This window comes from Dasypus novemcinctus, chromosome 20 (assembly GCF_030445035.2).
Source record: "Dasypus novemcinctus isolate mDasNov1 chromosome 20, mDasNov1.1.hap2, whole genome shotgun sequence".
NCBI lineage: Eukaryota > Metazoa > Chordata > Mammalia > Cingulata > Dasypodidae > Dasypus > Dasypus novemcinctus.
Window position 1 is genome coordinate 5,142,150 of NC_080692.1, and position 18,733 is coordinate 5,160,882.

Sequence of the window (18,733 nt, forward strand, 5' to 3'; positions counted from 1 at the left end):
GTATCAGCTGCAGGCTGGAATAATTCTAGTCTCTCTCCCAGGGCTCGTCTCTCTCTCGGCTCAGCTACTGTGCTCTCTGCACAAGGCCAGCTGTAACTCTCAGGCAAATATCTCTCCTCCTGGGGCTTCTGCTGTGTCTAATGGAGCCTTCTCTCCTTCCTCATGTATCTGCTTCTCTGTGTGCTTACTTCCCGGGCTCCAGGATCAAAACTCCAACTTTCTCCTCTGCCATGTTGTTTTCTCTTGAGTCCTCACCCACCAAGGGGGTGGGAACTCAACATCCACAATCAAAGCCTTAATCATAATTTAATCAATAAGAGTGAATCTTCCGAATCCAGTCCAATCTAATATGCCCAGAGGGACAGACCAGTTTACAAACATAATCCAGTATCTATTTTTGGAATTCATGAACAATATCACACTGCCACAGATGTGTACTTCTTACTTGCTGTTTCATAATTCTAATATCAGTTTAGATACCTGTCATTTACTTTGAACTACTCGGAAATAATCTTTAAAAGTAAAACTGACACATGGGTTTTAACACCTTAAAATGTATTCGCCTTAAAATTGTAAAGGTGCCCAGTTTGAACACTCGGTCCTTCGCACCTGCCTGTCCTCCCAGTGCCCTGAGCTGGTCTGCAGGGCAGGTCCGGGGTGCTGCCTCCGGAGGGCATGCTCGTGCACGTCTTTAAGAAGAGCCCTTCTCGGCGCTTTCCACTTGGTCCGCGGCTCTCCGCCCAGCGCACTGGATGACCATTGAGGAAAAGAGGCAAGAACGGCCTGATCAAGGGAGGTCCACGCCCCAGGCCTGTGCACCGGCCAGTCCTCAGCCCGCGGCCCGGGGACATCCCGTCAGAACGCGCGTGTCATTGAGACGGCCAAGAACTAGGTGTCAGGAAGGAAGGAAGTTAGGTACTAACTGGGTGGACAGTTACCCGTGACCAGTGGATAGGAAATTCGTTTCGCCTAATTTGCTGAATTTCATCTTCCTCAGGTTCATGTGGATAAACTGGACATGTTTAGAAACATGCCTGACATTCTCCATCATCTCACCACAGACCGCAGAACGCAGATCCACGCATGTCGGCATCCGAAGGTCAGTGTGCAAAGGCCCTCTTCCGGCTAGGATTTAGCTCTAGAAGGACCCTCAAAAATCACATTTTCTCCTGCCCCCCACCCCGGAATTGGCTTCCTTGTCTGTTTGCCCATTTTGTTTTGTTGTTGTTGTTTTATTCTGTTCTGTTCTTTGTCTGCTTGTTTTTTCTTTAGGAGGCACTGGGAACCAAACCCAGGACCCCCTGTGTGGGAGGTGGCCACCCCTGCTTGAGCCACATCCACTCCCTCCTCGTTTTGTTTTTGTTCATTGTTTGCTTGTTGTTTTTTCTATTTTGTTGTCTGCTCATAGTTTGTCTTCTCTAGGAGGCACTGGGAACTGAACCGGGGACCTCCCGTGTGGGAGGTGGGTGCTCAACAGCTTGAACCACATCCATTCCCAAAGTCACATTTTCTAGACTTCCCGATTTACAAAGGAAAAAAAACTCAGGCTAAGGCCATAGCTGTTTCCCAAGGTCCTGTGTTGCATTCTTCACCACCATAAACTTCCCAATTAGGAAGATGATCCAAAAACTTAGAGAAAACATTTTTATGTGAAATGAAATTAGTACAATATCCTAACTTACAAGGAACATATTCACAATCTGCTGCTTTTGGTTTTTTATACTCACAACATGCATGTATATTAACTGGTTTTTTTTGTGTGCTCATTTGACATAAATATCTAGACATAATTTGGCTTCCGCCTCCAACAAATGCTCCTAAAGTCTCTGCAGCTCACTGGGAATTAGCTTCTATCACTGCCATAGAGTTCCCCTCTGTGTCAAAGGCCTTCAAATTCAAGTTGTTTGTTGTTGTTTTTTTTAACTTTTTATTTTGAAATAATTTCAAACATACAGGACAAAAACAATAAAAATCCCATGCAGAGAACCCTAACATACTCCCCACCCCGATACCCTGATCCATCAATTTTTGCATTTTGCTACATTTGCCCTAACATTCTAGCATCTATCTACTAAAAATTTGAGAGTAGCTTGTATATATCATGTTCCTTGAACACAGTGATTCTATGTACATTTCCTAGGAAGAAGGAAATTCACTCATGTAACCACCTTAAGTATCATTCTCAAGTTCAAGAACTTTAACACTGATGTAAAGCTTACCATCTATAGTCATATTTTTTCATATGTCCCAATAATGTCCTTTGGGGCCTTTTCTCCTCTATTGTTTGGTCCAGTCCAGGATCATGTATTGCATTTAACTGTTTGTCTCTTTAGTCTCTCCTTTTTCTTAATTGCAGAAACTTATATTCAACGTGAACTCTCCCATCTCAGCCACTCCTACGCCAGCCATTCAGTGGGATTAGTCACGCCATGCTACGCTCCCCTCAGCACCTCCATTCTAGAACTCGCCCATTGCCCCACACAGAAGCCCTACATCCATTTCATCAGCGCCCATTCCCTCTACCCCTCGCCCCTGCCCCAGTGACGTATATTCTACTTTCTGCCTCTATAAATTTGCACATTCTAGTTAATTCATATGAGATGAATCACATAATATATGTCCTTTTGTGTCCGGCTTATTTCACTCAACGTGATGTCTTCAAGGTTTATCCGTGTTGTAGTGTGTATCAGGACTCTGTTTCTTTTAAGGCTGAGTAATATTCCATTGTGTGGTTATACCACATTTTATTTATCCAGTCATCTGTTGACAGACATTTGGATTGTTTCCACCTTTTGGGTACTGTGAACCAATTCAAATTTAATTCATATAGCTAGCACTAATTAGTGATTATCAAATGGAGTAGAATGAATGACCGTAATTTTTCCTATATTTTAAAATAGCTTAGCATTCAAATGCGGAATAATTTTTTTGGTAAACCCTGCATTTATACACTTAGATCACTACTGCATTAGTAATATTGGCTCCATGTGCCAAAAGCCTAAAGTAGAATTTCTCTGGCCCTGAAATGAAGCACAATTTGACCCAAAACAGAATAGTCACCCACAACATGGAAAGTTCTACTTCAGGCCCCTGTAGGAGGGCCACAAGATAAGGAATTCCTTTCGAAGGTTGGTAAGCTGCAAACTTGATTTGTGAATGGGTTTGTCATTTTGAGTGTGTCTGTTACATCCACTGGTTCTGTGGTTGGATACAAACAGTGCAGCTACAGAGTAGAATCTGTCCTGTTCTTTTCTCTCGGGGCACTCGGAGGCTCTGGCCCCTGTCCCGTAGGGCTGTTAACTGGCAAGTTTCCTTTTGCTCTGAATACTCCAATGTCCCACACGCTGGTCTAATTTGTAACTGCTACTGCGGTCATTTCCCATGTTTGGCTGCTTTCTTCTGGGTGGCTCAAGATATTGCTTAGGTCGCCTGGCTTCGAAGCACTGCCCGGCGGAGCCGCAGCGCCCAGGGCGAGCCTGCTGGGGCAGCCGCGCAGGCCCACTCAGCCTGCTTTGCATAGGCCTGACGTTGCTGAGGGAGTCGTGTCTAAAAGTAATGTCTTCCGAGAAGTGCTCCCATTATTTACCAACCTTTTAAAAACATTTTTGTTACTTTTTTCCCCAACTTTTTTCTGAAAAACATTTAAATGAGTCATGAAGGTGTTAGACTATTGCAGTGAGCGCCGTCTCCCTTCATCTGGAGTCACCAGTTCGCTGACCCTTTGCCACAGTGCTGTGCTCTGTGTGGCTGTGTAACCCCTCCCCTTTCCCCTGCCGGCCCCCCCCCCCCCGACTGGGTGAGAGAAAGTCGCAGACTTGATGACACTTTGCTTCAGCATGTGTCTCCTGTACCCCTGTATTGCCACAATTCAGGTACCCCTCTCAGGAAACTTAACACTGACACAGCGTTACACGATTAGATAGTGCAATGTGCTCCCCGGGTGTGCCTGTCGTGTCTTGTATAGCTTTGGGGTTGGGAGCAGGGCATCCGGAGTTCCATTAAGGGTTGGGTGTTGCATTCAGCCATGTCCCTTTCGCCTCTTTCGTGTGGATCAAGTCTCCAGCCTTTTGTTTGTCTGTATTGCTTTCACCATGTTGATGTTTTTGAGAGTCCAGGGCAGTTTTTTTGCAGAACGTCCCTCAATTTGGAATTATCTGGTTGCTTCCCCAGGTCTGCATTTGTTTTTGAGACCCTGCCTACGGTCATTTGTTGAAAATGTAGATTTTCTATATTTTTCATCTTTTTTAGTCAGAGGAATATTTTCAGTGGAACAAATTACCGTGTGGAATTACTTCCAAGAATAGAATTCCACTCCGCACCATCAGCATTAAGCCCTCCACTATGTGGTTTGGAGAGAGAACCAGAAAAACAAATGTAATTGTGAGGTAAGGATGTGTCATAGAAGAACTTCTGAGAGAAATCTTGCTTGGGAATAAATTTTCTGATTCAACTTTGTTTAAATGCAGTCTAGCCTTTAGTCCAAGGAGAGGATTACTATAATTTTGAAAAATAGTTTTTTAGCTTTTGCTTCCAAACCGACTGCGATGCCATTCTGGGTAGTTGCTGAGGTCACTCAGCACCTCAGCCGTGGAGACGGCTGGGTCCTTGGGGCGGAGGGGAGCAGCCGCGGGTCCTGGAACCCGCCATGGGCGGGGGCACCCCGGTGTATGCCTCTCCTGGCCACGCGGCCTTGCCATTGGCTGCTGAGAATGGGGGGAGCAGAGCAGATGGGTGGAGGGGGCGCCAGGGCGCTGCCTCGGGGAGGAGGTGGACTGCGGAGGGCGCCGAGAGCGAGGGTCACGGGGCAGTTGACGGCGGCGGGCGACAGCGTGGCAACAGCACGGCTGGAGAGGCCTTAGTTCACTGATATTCAGAGCATTTAATTTAGACCTTAGTAATTTTAGTTTAACTCATTTTAAAAAAATACATGAGTGGGAAGCAGATTTGGCTCACTGGGAGGACCCTACCACATGGAAAAAATTCACGGTTCAAACCCGGGGCCCCCTGGACCCGTGTGGAGCTGGCCCACTTGCAGTGCTGATGCGTGCAAGAGTGCCCTGCCATGCAGGGGTGTCCCCCATGTAGGGGAGCCCCACGCGCAAGGAGGGCGCCCCATAAGGAGAGCCGCCCAGCACGAAAGAAAAGTGCAGCCTGCCCAGGAATGGTGCCGCACACATGGAGAGCTGATGCAACAGAGAGACACAGATTCCCAGTGCTGCTGACAAGAATACAAGCAGACACAGAAGAACACACAGCAAATGGACAGAGAGCAGACAACTGTGGGGAAAGGGAGAGAAATAAATTTTAAAAAATTAAAAGAGAAACAAAACATGAGTATGACACGTTACTGTTCTCACTGTGTTACGGTTAAAGAAGCATTAACAGCCACTGAGCGGCAGAGCTGGGCCTTGGCTGCAGGTGTCTGACCCGGAGCTCGGGCATTTTGCTCATGGCTGAGGTGCAGATACAGCAAAGGTGAAGGTCCTCCCTCCAGGGAGACTCGGCAAGACGATCGAGTGCAGCGTAGGAAGCAAGCATTTAAACATCTTTGTTCTTATCCCTTTAGTTTTTGCATTTTATTAATGTAGATGATGTGCTTTAGTGTTGGAAATGTGCAATTTATAAATAATGGCATAAATATTCACCTAGGGAGGTGTGTAGCAATTTTTTTTGTGGATAGAACAGATTAAAAAAAAAGTTTGAGGTCCGGTGATCTAGTGAGGGAGGCAAGAAAGCCATTTGCGTCTAGAAAGTATGAGAGCTCCCGTCTTGTCTGGCTGGGAAGTGAAGGCTCTACAGAGGAGAAGGGGCTTTGCCAGCCTGGCGGGGAGGTAGAAGACCACCCAGTGCTGAGGGACGTTTTGAGCCTTTAATGATCTCGTACCCAATGGATCTTCCTGGATTCTAGACTAGAAGCCCAGAGCACCGTGGCCCTCCTCTTCTGAGGCAGGCCTGGCGGGTGGCCGGCGGGTGGCCGGCTCCTGGTGCCGGTGAGGACCGGGGACGTGGCAGCAGGCGGGGCCGGCAGCGGGCAGGGCGAGGGGTGTCGGAGGGCAGGCAGCGGGGGCCACAGGCGTGCCCTGAGAGTCTCGTTATCAGTGCCAGTCCAGGCTTTCTAGAAGACCTGGGCTCAGAAATGGCAAATCACAGGGAAGACTAAAAGAGTACTGGGAATGTCACTGAACAAAATGCGGGTGAGGGTAACATGGTTGCCCAGTGTACATGGTGCAAGGAAGCCAACCAGGCTGACTTTCAGCTCCACATGATAGCCCGAGGACAGCGACGACGGCCAAAGCAGGAAAATGTGCAGCAATCTCTATTTTAAAACTCTGCTGCTGTAGGAAAGGGTCAGAGAAACTTCATCTTATTAGGAGACTGTACCTTTTTTATGGCTTAAAAAAAATGCACCCAAAGAAAGCTTAACTTGTATCACTGATTCTTTCACAGCACATTATGTTATTTTGAATAATCTTTAATTTTCACAATCGTCATTCCTTTATATCCTTTATATCCTTTATTATATCCTTTCATAAACCTTGGACCTAACTCAAACATGTGCTCCTTAGTGGGTATTTCTTAACAGGGGAAGCTCACAAGTCTCCTTCTAGCAGGAGTTTTCAGGAGTGGGGGAGATCGTAAGTGGAGTGCAAGCTAAGATGTGCTCCTTTTCCCGGAGCCTCACGGGTTTGTCCGGCAAAGCACATCACCAAGAAAAAGTGATGTCCTTTTTTTGTTTTGAAGGGGAAACATACTCCTTTTTTTAAAAATATAAATCAATTTTATTTATACATAATGAAGCATGCGATTAATCCAAAGTGCACAGTCAGCGGTATTTGGTATAATCACATAGTTGTGCATTCATCACTTCAGTCATTATTAGGGCATTTTCATTATTTCAGTAATAATAATAAAATACAAAAAGCAGATAAACTAGCAAACAAGGAAATTCTTTACCTCTCAATCTCCCTATGCTTCCCCTGCATAGCTGCTATTTCTGTCTATTCTTGCACAATTATTATTAAGCACTTTTATTGAGATATAGTCACATACCATGCAATCTGATTTTTATATTTTCTTCCCAATGAAGGGCTTGCATGTTTTTCATCCACAGCAGAAGGCATTCACTATTATTCCCAGAAGAAAGTCTTGATTGCAGGGTGATTTCATACTTGAATAGCCAAAATGGGATGGCTAAAATTTAAGAGTTTAGCTTTTTGTTTCAACAAATGACCCCTCTATTTTGTGTTTTTATTTTCCTTTAGGACTGGAGAGAGTTCCTACAGAGCTTGCTTTTCTTTCCACTCCTCCTACAGTGAGGTAAGAGGATCCCAAAGGCGCTCAGCCCTCCTTGTGGGTGGGAACCGTGGACCCCTTCACTTCCAGAGCACCCCTTCTTCCGCTGCTACAGATAGGTGTGGGTTTTCCTATGGAAATGCAGGGAAAACATCTCAGTGGATGAGATGTGTTTACCATCTGCAAAGGAAATCCCTGTTATCACCCTGTTTTTATTCTAAACATTGGAGAATATATTTGATATAGATTTTCTTCCCTTCATCCCTAAATGCCACTTCACTTGTTCACATATCATAGAAGAATCATAAATCGTCTTTAAAGGATAAAATCTCATGATGGCCAGCCTTACAGCACTGTCCAGATTCTTGGCCTCTTCCAAAATTTGAGTGTACTGGGAAGCCAATTAAAAATCATACAGAGTATTCAACAGCAGAGAGTAACGAAGATGTAGCTCCTGTCCTTTAGAAGGACATACTATTGTATAATTGGATTACTCAACTAAACCAGTAGAAATGCTTTATATAGAGGAAATTGACCTGTACTAGATGGGGACTTGATATATATAATTTATTTGCAAAATGCTCATATATTTCCAAGGGAAGCACTAGCATTTTACATGTGCAGAGATTCAATAATTTTCATGTATTGGAGAATACGCAGTCAAAAAGCAGGCTTATTTGATACTTGATGTCATATGATTTTAGTGTTGTCATTTCTGCACTTAAAAACCCACTTCCCAGACAGCTTGTTGTTTTTGTACCTGGGCACGTGGATGTAGCGCCTCAGCAGTGACCGTGGACATGTTAGTGATTTGACCAGGTGGATTCTCCCAGAAGTTCCAGGCAGCGGCTTCCTGATTGAGTCGGCCATGATATTGTAAATGCTTCCGTATCATACCGTCAAAATATCACAATAACTTCTCCATTAAGTGGCACGGCTTAACTGTCAGGTTCACCTAGATTAGCCGAGAGCAGCTTGGGAAGGCCTGGGCTTGTCTGGTAATTCAGTTGATGCCGCCTTTATCAGTCTGTCCCGAATCTTAAGTTGTCCTGCTCAGCCTCAGTGGCCCTTGCTGTTTTTCTTCCTTGGCCACAGAAGGGGGGCCTTACTTGGCGGTTTCAGTCACAGCCGTTCCCATGTCATGTCTCTTGTCCAGTGGAGTTGGCGGAGTCAGGGGGCTGGAGCCTGCCCGGGAGCTTGCGCAGTAGCCTCTCTGCAAGGCGGCGCCTCCCTGCTGCTTGAGCGGAGACAGAGCCAGCCACAGCCTGGCCTCTCCCCCATCCTGCGCTTCTGGTCCCCAGGCCTGGGCAGGGGTGGGTGCTCTCAGGCTCTGGTCAGCCAGGAGAGGGAGCCAGGCTGTCCTGAAAACCCCTGGAACCAGCGGGCCTACAGCCTCCATAGGAAGATGCTGAACTGTACTTTAAACCCTGAAGAGTAGATTCAGATCTCCCTTCTCTTCCATCCTTTTCCAATATTGTTTTAAGGCAGGCCTCCAAGAAAAGGCCTCCTCTTGCCTGGGACACGTACAGGAGAGCTCCTCTGGCGCCTCTAGTCTCCTCGTGCCCACTCGTCTTTGAGCAGAGCAGACGGGTCCGTTCTGGGGTAGGCCTGACCTTACCTTCTTTATGCTTCATCCCTTCAAAAACCTTGGATTTCTGCCAGCCTCAACTTTAGATTGATTGTGCAAGCCAGATGCGTGGAGGGCAGGCAAATAATGGTTTCTCTTTGCACACCTCCTCTGAAAGTACAAAAGAATGTGTGTGTGAAAAAAACCTAAAGAGTGGCTCCTCCTGTTCCTTCCCTTGTCTTAATAAAAACAGCCATTTTCTTTTAATCTAAAGTTAGTGATAATTCCTGGGTTCCTGCCTCTGGGCTATAGGCCTTTATTTAGAAAGTTTAGATACTATTATTCACTTTGTGGCCCAATCTCCCCATTTGCGGAAGGGAATAAAAATCTTGGTGTCATCAATGTCAGATTCAAAGTGGGTCACTTTAGTGAGTGTTTAACCATGTGCCAAGTGCTGGGCTAAGCACTCCATAAGCATTTTCTCATTTATACTTTGCGATGAAGAGTCCAAGGCTCAGAGGCCTCAGGTTACTTGTCCACAGTCAGATTCACCAGGGTCTAATAAAGGCAGAGTTGAAACCCATCTAGTTTGTAGAGGCATTTTTAGGAACAGTGGCAGAGTTCCTTGATCCAGCATTTTGAGCTTTGCAGAAAATCACAGTATTGGTGTAACAGATGCATGTACTTGTCCTTGCTTGGATTAGAACAGACCACAAGAACCAATCAGGGAAGCGGATGTAGCTCAAGCAGTTGGGCTCCCGTCTACCATATAGGAGGTCCAGGGTTTGATGCCCAGGGCCTCCTGGTGAAGGCGAGCTGTCCATGTGGTGAGCTGGCCCACCTGGAGTGCTGCCCTGCACAGAGTGCTGGCCCATGCGGAGAGCTGGCGCAGCAATATGACACAACAAAAAGAGAAACAGAGGAGAGACACCAAGAGATGCAGAAGATCAGGGACCTGAGGTGGCGCAAGAGAATAATCACCTCTCTCCCACTCTGGAAGTTCCCAGGATCAGTTTTCCAGAGTAATGAGAATATAAGCAGACACAGAAGAACACACAGTGAATGGACTCAGAGAGCAGACCATGGAGGGAGGGGGGAGAAATAAACAAATCTTAAAAAAAAAAATCAAACAACCTGACGATACATTTCCTTTGCCACTTGCTAACATAACATCCTGTATTCTTGTGTGCATTGTAGTTACTAGACACGTAGCTCATTTGAAAGGGGATTTGTTAAATGGAAAAAAACCTTCAAATCTCATTAGACAGTGTATTAGCCAAAAGGGGTGCTGATGCAAAATACCAGAAATTGGTTGGTTTTTATAAAGGGTATTTATTTGAGGTAGGCGCTTATAGATACCAGGCCATAAGCATAAGTTACTTCCCTCACCAAAGTCTATTTGGAGCAAGATGGCTGCCGACATCTGTGAGGGTTCAGTCTTCCTGGGTTCCTGCGTTCCTGGGCTTGCTTTTCTCTGGGTTCAAGGTTCCTTCCTTCCTGGGGCTGGCTTCTCTTTCCTCTGTGTGCTGACTTCCTGGGGCTCCAGCTTAAGTCTTCAGCATCAAACTCCAACAGCAAAACCTGAACATCAGAAAACTATAACTCTGTCCTCTGCCATGCCTTTTATCTGAATCCCCACTTACCAAGAGGCAGGGACTCAGTGCTGTAATGATGTGGCCCAATTAAAGCCCTAATCATAACTCAGTCAGGCCCAGATACAGATCAGATTACAAACATAATCCAGTATCTATTTTTGGAATTCATAACCATATCAAACTGCTACAGATAGCAGTTCTTAGCCCTTACTACGGAGGAGAAACACCTGGGAACGTTTAACTATACTGACACCCAGACCCCCTAAAGATGGGTGTTAGAAAGCACTTTGGGGGTGGGACCCAGGCATTGGGTAATTCTATTTATTTTTTTAATATTTTTTACTAACGAAGTTGTGAGCTACAAAGCCATCATGCCTAATGTGCAGAATTCCCACACAGCACCCCTCCACCAACACCTTGCATTGTTGTGGAACATAGGGCCAGACTACGAAAGAACGTCAGCAGACTGCTACCACCAGCCATAGTCCGTGGCTTACATTTGATGTTTTTCCCATACACCTCATTGCTGTCAGCCAGAATTAAGATTGTACATTTGTTAAGTTCTTGAGAGAACACTCTCATGTTTGTACTGTTAACCACAGTCTGTCATCCATTACATGGTTCACTGTGTTGTACGGTTCCATGCCTTGTGTAGTCTATCCAAAGCGTACACTCAGTGGCTCCCACTTTTATCACAGGGTTGTAGAGTCATCACATCAGTAAATTTTTGAGCATTTTCCTTAGTCAAAAATAAAAAATTCCATAACCCTATTATCAAGACTTAGTATCGATATAGTACCTTCTTTGACACTGAAGCAAGAATATTACAATATTGATGTTTACTATAGTCTGAGTTACATTAATTGTACTTTTTCCCATGCATTACCATATAATTACCACCTTGTAACAGTGTCGTATATTTGTTCTAGTTCATAGAACATTGTCTTTGTGCTATTAACCACAATCTTTATCCATCCCTGGGTTCATTATGATTTTCAGTCCCTAGGTTATTCTCTAGCTTTCTTTCAATTGACATTTATGTCCCTAAACTACCCCTTTCAGCTACAGTCCCATTCACAAACCAGCTGTGTTAGTTATACTCACCACAGTGTGCCACCACCAACTCTATCCACAGCCACACTTTTAGTCAAGATAATTAAAAATTCTACATACATTAGCAATCAACACCCCTTCACAACCCTCACCCTATCTCCTAGTAATGAACGTACTGGGTTTTAACATCCATGTGTTTATTCTTCATATTTAGTTAATATCAGTGAGACTATGCATTATTTGTCCTCTTGTGTCTGGCTTATTTCACTTGGCATATTGTCCTCCAGGTTCATCCATGTTATCATATGTGTCCCAACTTCATTTCTTCTTACGGCAGCATAGTATTCCATCGTATGTATATACTACATTTTGTTTATCCGTTCATTGGTGGATGGACACTTAGGTTGTTTCCATCTTTGGGTGTTCTGATTTCTCCACATCCTCTCCAGCACGTGCAGTTTTCTGTTTTTTAATAATAGTCATTCTGTGAGGTAAAAGATAATACCTCATTGTAGTTTTGATTTCCATTTCCCTAATTGGTAGTGATATTGTACACTTTTTCATGCGTTTTTTTTTTGTGTTTTTTTTTGCCATTTGTATTTCCTCTTTGGAAAAAAAGCCTAAGTCTTTTGCCCATTTTTAATTGGTTTGCTTCCTCTTTTATTGTTGAGTTGTGTGATCTCTATATAGCATGGAAATCAAACCCTTGTTGGATATGTGGTTTCCAAACATTTTCTCCATTGAGTAGGCTGCTTTTTCACCTTCTTGGCAAAACTCCTTTGAAGCACAAAAGAGTTCAGGTTTGAGGAGGTCCCATTTATCCATGCTTTTCCTTCATTGCTCTGCTGCCTACCACCTGGTCTTGAAGATGTTTCCCTAATTTTCTTCTAGGAGTTCTATGGTTCTAGCTTTTATATTTAGGTCTTTGATCTGTTTTGAGTTAATTTTTGTATAAGATGTGAGATAGGGGTCCTGTTTCTTTCTTATAGCTATGGATATAGCTATATATATACATATAACCATATATATACACACACACATATAACTATATATATATTATATATATATGGTTCTCCCAGCACCATTTTCTGAATAGACTTTTCTGACCCAGCTGGGTGGTCTTGACAGCCTTGTCAAAAATCACTTGACCACAGATGTGTGAGGATCTGTTTCCGAACAATCAGTTCCGTTCTATTGGTATGTATGTCTATCTTTATGCCAGTACCATACTCTTTTTACCATTGTAGCTAGGTAATATGATTTAAAGTCCAGAAGTGAGAGTCTTCCAACCTCATTCTTTTTGAGATGCTTCTGGCTATTTGGGGCCCCTTACCCTTCCAAATAAATTTGATAATTGGCTTTTCAATTTCTTTAAAAAGGGCTGTTGGGATTTTTATTGGGACTGCACTGAAACTGTATATCACTTTTGGTAGAATTGATATCTTAATGATATTTAGTCTTCTATCCATGACAACAGAATGTTCTTCCATTTATTTAGGTCTTTGATTTCTTTTAGCAATACATTGTAGTTTTCTGAATACTGGTCCTTTATGTACTTGGTTAAGTTTATTCCTAAATATTTTATTCTTTTAGTCATTTTTATAAATGACTAAATTTTCCTGGCTTCCTCCTCAGATTTCTCATTCCCAGTATATAGAAACACTACTGGTGTTTGTGTATTAATCTTGTATTCTGCCACTCTGCTGAACTCATTTATTAGCTGTAATAACTTTATTGTTGGTTTTTCAGGACTTTCTAGGTATAAGATCCTATCATTTGTGAATAGCGAAAGTTATGGTCCCTCCTCTCCAGTATGGGTGCCTTTTATTTCTTTTTCTTGCCTAATTGCTCTAGCTAGAATCTCTCTTGAATAACAGTGGTGACAGTGGGCATTCTTGTCTTTTTCCCAATCTCAATGGGAAAGCTTTTAGTCTTTCACCATTGGGTACAATGTTGACTGTGGGTTTTTCACATATGCCCTTTATCATGTTGAGAAAGTTTCCTACAATTCCTATCTTTTAGAGTATTTTTATCAAGAAAGGATGCTGGTTTTGTCAAATGCCTTTTTGCATTAATAGAAATGATCATGTGATTTTTCTTCTTTGATTTATTAATTGATGTATTACACTGATTGATTTTCTTGTGTTGAACCACCCTTGCATGCCTGAAATAAAACCTACTTGATCATGATGAATAATTCTTTTAATGTGTTGTTGGATTCAATTTGTGAGTATTTTATTGAGGATTTTTGCAACTGTTTTCATTAGGGAAGTGGGTCTGTAATTTTCTTGTTTCATGATATCTTCATCTGACTTTGGTATCAGGGTAATGTAGACTTCATAGAATGAGTTTGGTAGTGTTCTTTCCTGTTCAATATTTTGGAAAAGTTTGACTAAGATTGATATTAAATCTTTGAATACTTGGTAGAATTCATCTGTGGAGCCATCTGGTCCAGGGTTTTTCATTTTGGGAAGTTATTTGATGACTGCTTCAATCTTTTTACTCGTGGTTTGTTGAGGTCTTCTCTTTCTTCTAGGGTCAATATATAGGTTGTTCATATGTTCCTAACAAATTTTCTATTTCATCTACATTGTCTGGTATGTTGGAGTACAATTGTTCATAGTATCCTCTTTTGATCTTTTTCATTTCTGTGGGGTCAGTAGTAATGTCCCTATTTTCATTTCTCATTTTATTTATTTGCATCTTCTTTTTCTGTCATTCTCACTAAAGGTTTGCCAGTTTTGTAAATCTTCTCAAAGAACCAACTTTTGGTTTTGTTAACTCTTGTTTTTTTCTCAATTTCGTTTATTTCTGCTTTGATCTTTATTTCATTCCTTCTGCTTGCTTTCAGAATAATTTGCTGTTCTTTTTATAGTTTCTCTTGCTGTGTAGTTAGGGCATTGATTTTAGCTCTTCTTTTTTAATGTAAGCATTGAGGGCTATAAATTTCCCTCTCACTACAAAATTTTGGACGTGAAGGTATTAAATATAGAAGCTGGTTTAACTTCTTAAGTCATAAAGCATCATTAGCTATGGGTGCTTTGAGCATCAACCATTTGTCATAATTTTTGAGAAGATTGAAAAGGATATATGCTTGATGAGCTAGGATGACCGTTTGTCATTTTTATTCTTGTGTAGGATGTCAGTGGGGGTGGACCTGCTCGTTCTTACCCTGTTGGAGGCCTTTGTTATTATCTTTCTCCTCCTGAGTCCATGGGTGCCATTTCTGAGGATCCTGTCCATGTAGTTGTTTATATCATCTTCATGCTGGGATCATGTGCATTCTTCTCGAAGACATGGATAGAGGTGTCTGGTTCCTCAGTAGTAATGTTCTCATTTCCATTTCTGATTTTATTTATTTACATCTTCTCTTTCTTTGTTAGTCTAGCTAAGTATTAATCTTAGCTAGTTAATCTTCTTGAAGAACCAACTTTTGGTTTTGTTGATTTTCTCTACTGGTTTTTTGTTGTTGTTTTTAATTTCATTTATTTCTGCTCTGATCTCTTTTAGTTCATTCCTACTGCTTTGGGAATAGTTTGCTGTTATTTTTCTAGTTCCTCCAAGCTGTTTAGTTAGGTCTTTGATTATAGCTCTTTCTTCTTTTTTAATGTGAGGGCTATAAATTCCCCTCTCAGCACTGCCTGTGCTGCACCCCCTAGGTTCTGGTATGTTGTGTTCCCATTTTCATTCATCTCAAGATGTTTACTGATCTCTCTTGCACTTTCTTCTTTGACCCACTGATTATTTAAGAGTGTGTTGTTTAATCTCCATCTATTTATGAATTTTCCCTTTCCCATATATTATTGATTTACAGCTTCATTCTATTATGATCATGGTCAGTGAAAGTACTTTGTATAATTTTGATCTTTTAAAATTTATTCACTTCTGCTTTGTCATCTAACCTGTGGTCTATCCTGGAGAAAGATCTGTGAGTACTTGAGAAAAATGTATGTCCTGCTGTTTTGGAGTGCATTGTTAAGTATATGTCTGTTAGGTTTAATTCATTTATCATATTATTCAAGCTCTCTCTTTCTTTATTTATTCTCTACCTAGATCCAATGATAAGAGTGTATACTGAAGTCTCCAACTATTTTTATAGGGACATCTATTTCTCTCCCTTCAGTTTTGCCTGTGTTTTCTTCATGTCATTTGGGGTGTCCTGGTTAGGTGCATATACAGTTATGGTTGTTGTTTCTCTCTGGAGAATTGCCTCTTTTATTTTATTTTTTTATTTTTTATTTTAACAAATCAATTTTATTGATATATGTTAATAGATTATCTTTTATTAATGTATAATGTCCTTCCTTGTCTCTAATTACAACTTTGCTTTTTAAATTCTATTTCATCTACCTGATATAAGCATAGCTACTCCAGCTTTTTTGTTTTTGTTTTTTTGTTACTGCATACATTGAATACCCTTTTGCAAACTCAGTTTCAGTTTATTTGTATCTTTAGGTTTAAGGCAAGTCTTTGTCGACAGCATATACATGGTGCATTTTCTTATCCATTCCACCAGTTCTATGTCTTTTGATTGAGGAGTTTAATCCACTAGCTTTCTTTGTTATTACTGTAAAGGCAGCATTTTTTCACCCATTTTGACCTTTGGAATTTATCTGACATATCTTATTTTCACTACTTTTTTTACACTTTTAATTACTTTGACTGATATAATCTTCATTTCTGGAGTCTCTTCTATGCCTGTCTCTCCTTTCCTTTCCTTTTAGGCTGTAGCACTCCCTTTAATATTTCTTGCAAAGCCAGTCTCTTGGTTACAAACTGTCAGTTTCTGTTTATCTGTGAATATTCTAAACTTGCCTTCATTTTTGAAAGATTATATTGTTGGATATAAGATTCTTTGCTGGCCATTTATCTCTTGCAGTATCTGAAATATATCATATCACTGCCTTGTTGCTTCTATGGTCTTTGATTAGAAATCAGCAGGTAATCTTACTGGGCATTCTTTGTATGTCATGCATTGCTTTTCTCTTGCTGCTTTCAGATTCTTTCTTTACCTTTGGCATTTGACATTTTAAGCTTTTTTTTTTTTTTTTTTAAGATTATTTCTCCCCATCCCCTCTCCCCTCATTTTAACTATTTATCTCAGAGTAGGTCTATTCGAATTTATTTGCATGGGAGTATGTTATGCTTCTTGAACACAAATATCTATGTCCTTCAATAAATTTGGGAAATTTTCTACCGTTATTTCCTCAAATATTCCTTCTGCGCCTTTTCCCTTCTTTTCTCTTCTCTTCTGAGACACTCATGGCATGTATGTTTGTGTATTTCTTGCCATCAGTTAGTTGCCTGAGACCCTGTTCAATTTTTTCCATTCTTTTCTTTATCTGTTCTTTTGTATGTTCACTTTTAGAGTCCCTGTCTTCAAGCTCTCCAATCCTTTCTTCTGCCTCCTCAAATCTGCTGTTTTATGCCTCCAGTGTATTTTTAATTTCATTTATTTTTCCTTTCATTCCCATAGGATCTGCTATTTTTTTATGTCTGATTTCAGATTCTTATTTGTGCTCACCCAGTGTCTTCTTAATATCCTTAGTCTCTTTAGCCATCTCATGGAATCTATTTAGGAAATTTGAGCATTGGTAATCAGTTGTCTCCTTTCCTTTATGTCATCTGATGGTTTGGTTTGTCCCTTTAACTGGACCATATCTTCCTGTTTCTTGGTATGGCTTGTAATGTTTTGTTAATGTCTCAGCATCTGATTCACTAGATTTATTTATTCTGGGCTCGGTTTCTCTCTTTAGTTGAGGGCTTTCTATTTGACTGAGTTTGTGCTGCAGCCACTCTTTGATACTTGGTTCAAAATTTTTTGGAACTTTATAGTGGCTCATATTAGTCGATCTGAGTTTTTTGTCCATTTGTTTTTTATTCTTTTTCATCTGTTTCTTGCCCTTTCTCCCTTGATGGTGGCAAAGTAGGAGCCAAGGAATGTGGTTAGTACTGTGAGCCATGGAGTCTGAGGCTACTACCATCAGTTGCCCCAGGAACTGAGGAGGCTTCTCCCACGTTTCTCCCCTGCCAGGGGTAGGGGCAGAACCACAGCTTGTGCCGTAAACAAAGCTGTGCAGGTCAAAACCGAGCACAGTTGCCCAGTTAGCCTGACGAAGCACTGGCCCCCTCCTCCCCTGCCAGGGGCAGGAATGGAGCTAAGGATTTGCCCATCAGTCTTGTCCAGTGGGTGGAAAGTGATTGCAGCTTTCTGGAGTGGCTGAGGGCACACTATCAGGGTCAGGATGGAACCACAGGAGTGACCGACAGTCTAGTGCGTGCGGCTGAAAGTGCCTGCAGTTGCCTGAAAAGGCTGGGGAAGCACCGTGCCCCTCCTGTCCTGCTGGGGGCAGGGATGGAGCCCGAGGGGTTCCCAGCAGCCTAAGTCACAGGGCCAAAAGCAGTTACAGTGGACCCCAGAGCCCGGTGTGCCACGCCCAGCTTCCTCCTGCCAGGGTGGGGCTGGGGCCTAGGCTAGAGCTGCTCTCCCATCTGGGTGGGAAGAAGCGGTCCCCACCAGCGCTGGGGTTTTCTGTAAGCCCCACTGCCCCTTGCGCCAGAGGCAGAGTTCAGATGGCGGCTACCAGCCTCTTTCTGACTTGGACAGGTTCAAACTTTAACTGTTCTTTATACTTTAATCGTGAAAGTATAAAGGATTATACTTTAGCCCACCTAATTTACTGATCGGTAGCTGAAGCCAATGCCCACCTGTCTTTTCCTCCCCCGTTTTTGGGAAGTGGAGCATCCAGCTCAGCCAGAGAGTAGCTCCCAGGCGGTTCGTGCCGCAGTGGGGACTGGGCTCTGGCCTCCGGCGCGTGGAGCCTCTGCTCATGAGTCTTCTCTGCAGATGGGCAGTCTCCTCCCTCCATTCCTCCAAGGATGTGGCAGGAGGCCCTTCTGGTCTCCTGAGCCCCCAAACAGGTGCCTTAGAGAGCTCTTAGCATGAACCAACTCGGAGCTCTGTACGCCGCCACCGTCTTGCTCCTCCCCGAGCATTTCGTTTCCTTAGGCGCCCGAGGAGAACCCCAGGTCCGGTGCCTGGAGGACTGCTGCAATGAGAAGTCCTCCTCCTCCGCTTCCTCCATCTCCCTAGACATAATTGACCTATTTTATTTTCCTTCTTCTAGATTAAAGATTTCTTGAGCTATATCTGTCCTGTGAACGCATATCCAAATGTCATCCCAATGGGCGCCACACTGGACAAAGTTACAGAAATGTGAGTAGC

The 18,733-nt window shown here is 42.7% G+C and overlaps 1 protein-coding gene across 6 annotated transcripts in view; it reads left to right on the forward strand.

Annotated features, from left to right (window-relative positions):
- Positions 1-18,733, forward strand: part of DCLRE1C (DNA cross-link repair 1C) — a 44,647-nt gene that overhangs the window by 15,611 nt on the left and 10,303 nt on the right. For all 6 annotated transcript variants that reach the window (XM_058282371.2, XM_071210061.1, XM_058282372.2 and 3 more), the window contains 4 exons: positions 998-1,099; positions 4,249-4,385; positions 7,263-7,317; positions 18,636-18,724. In XM_058282371.2, coding sequence (XP_058138354.1) covers positions 998-1,099; positions 4,249-4,385; positions 7,263-7,317; positions 18,636-18,724 — 383 coding nt within the window. The remainder of the gene's footprint in view (positions 1-997; positions 1,100-4,248; positions 4,386-7,262; positions 7,318-18,635; positions 18,725-18,733) is intronic.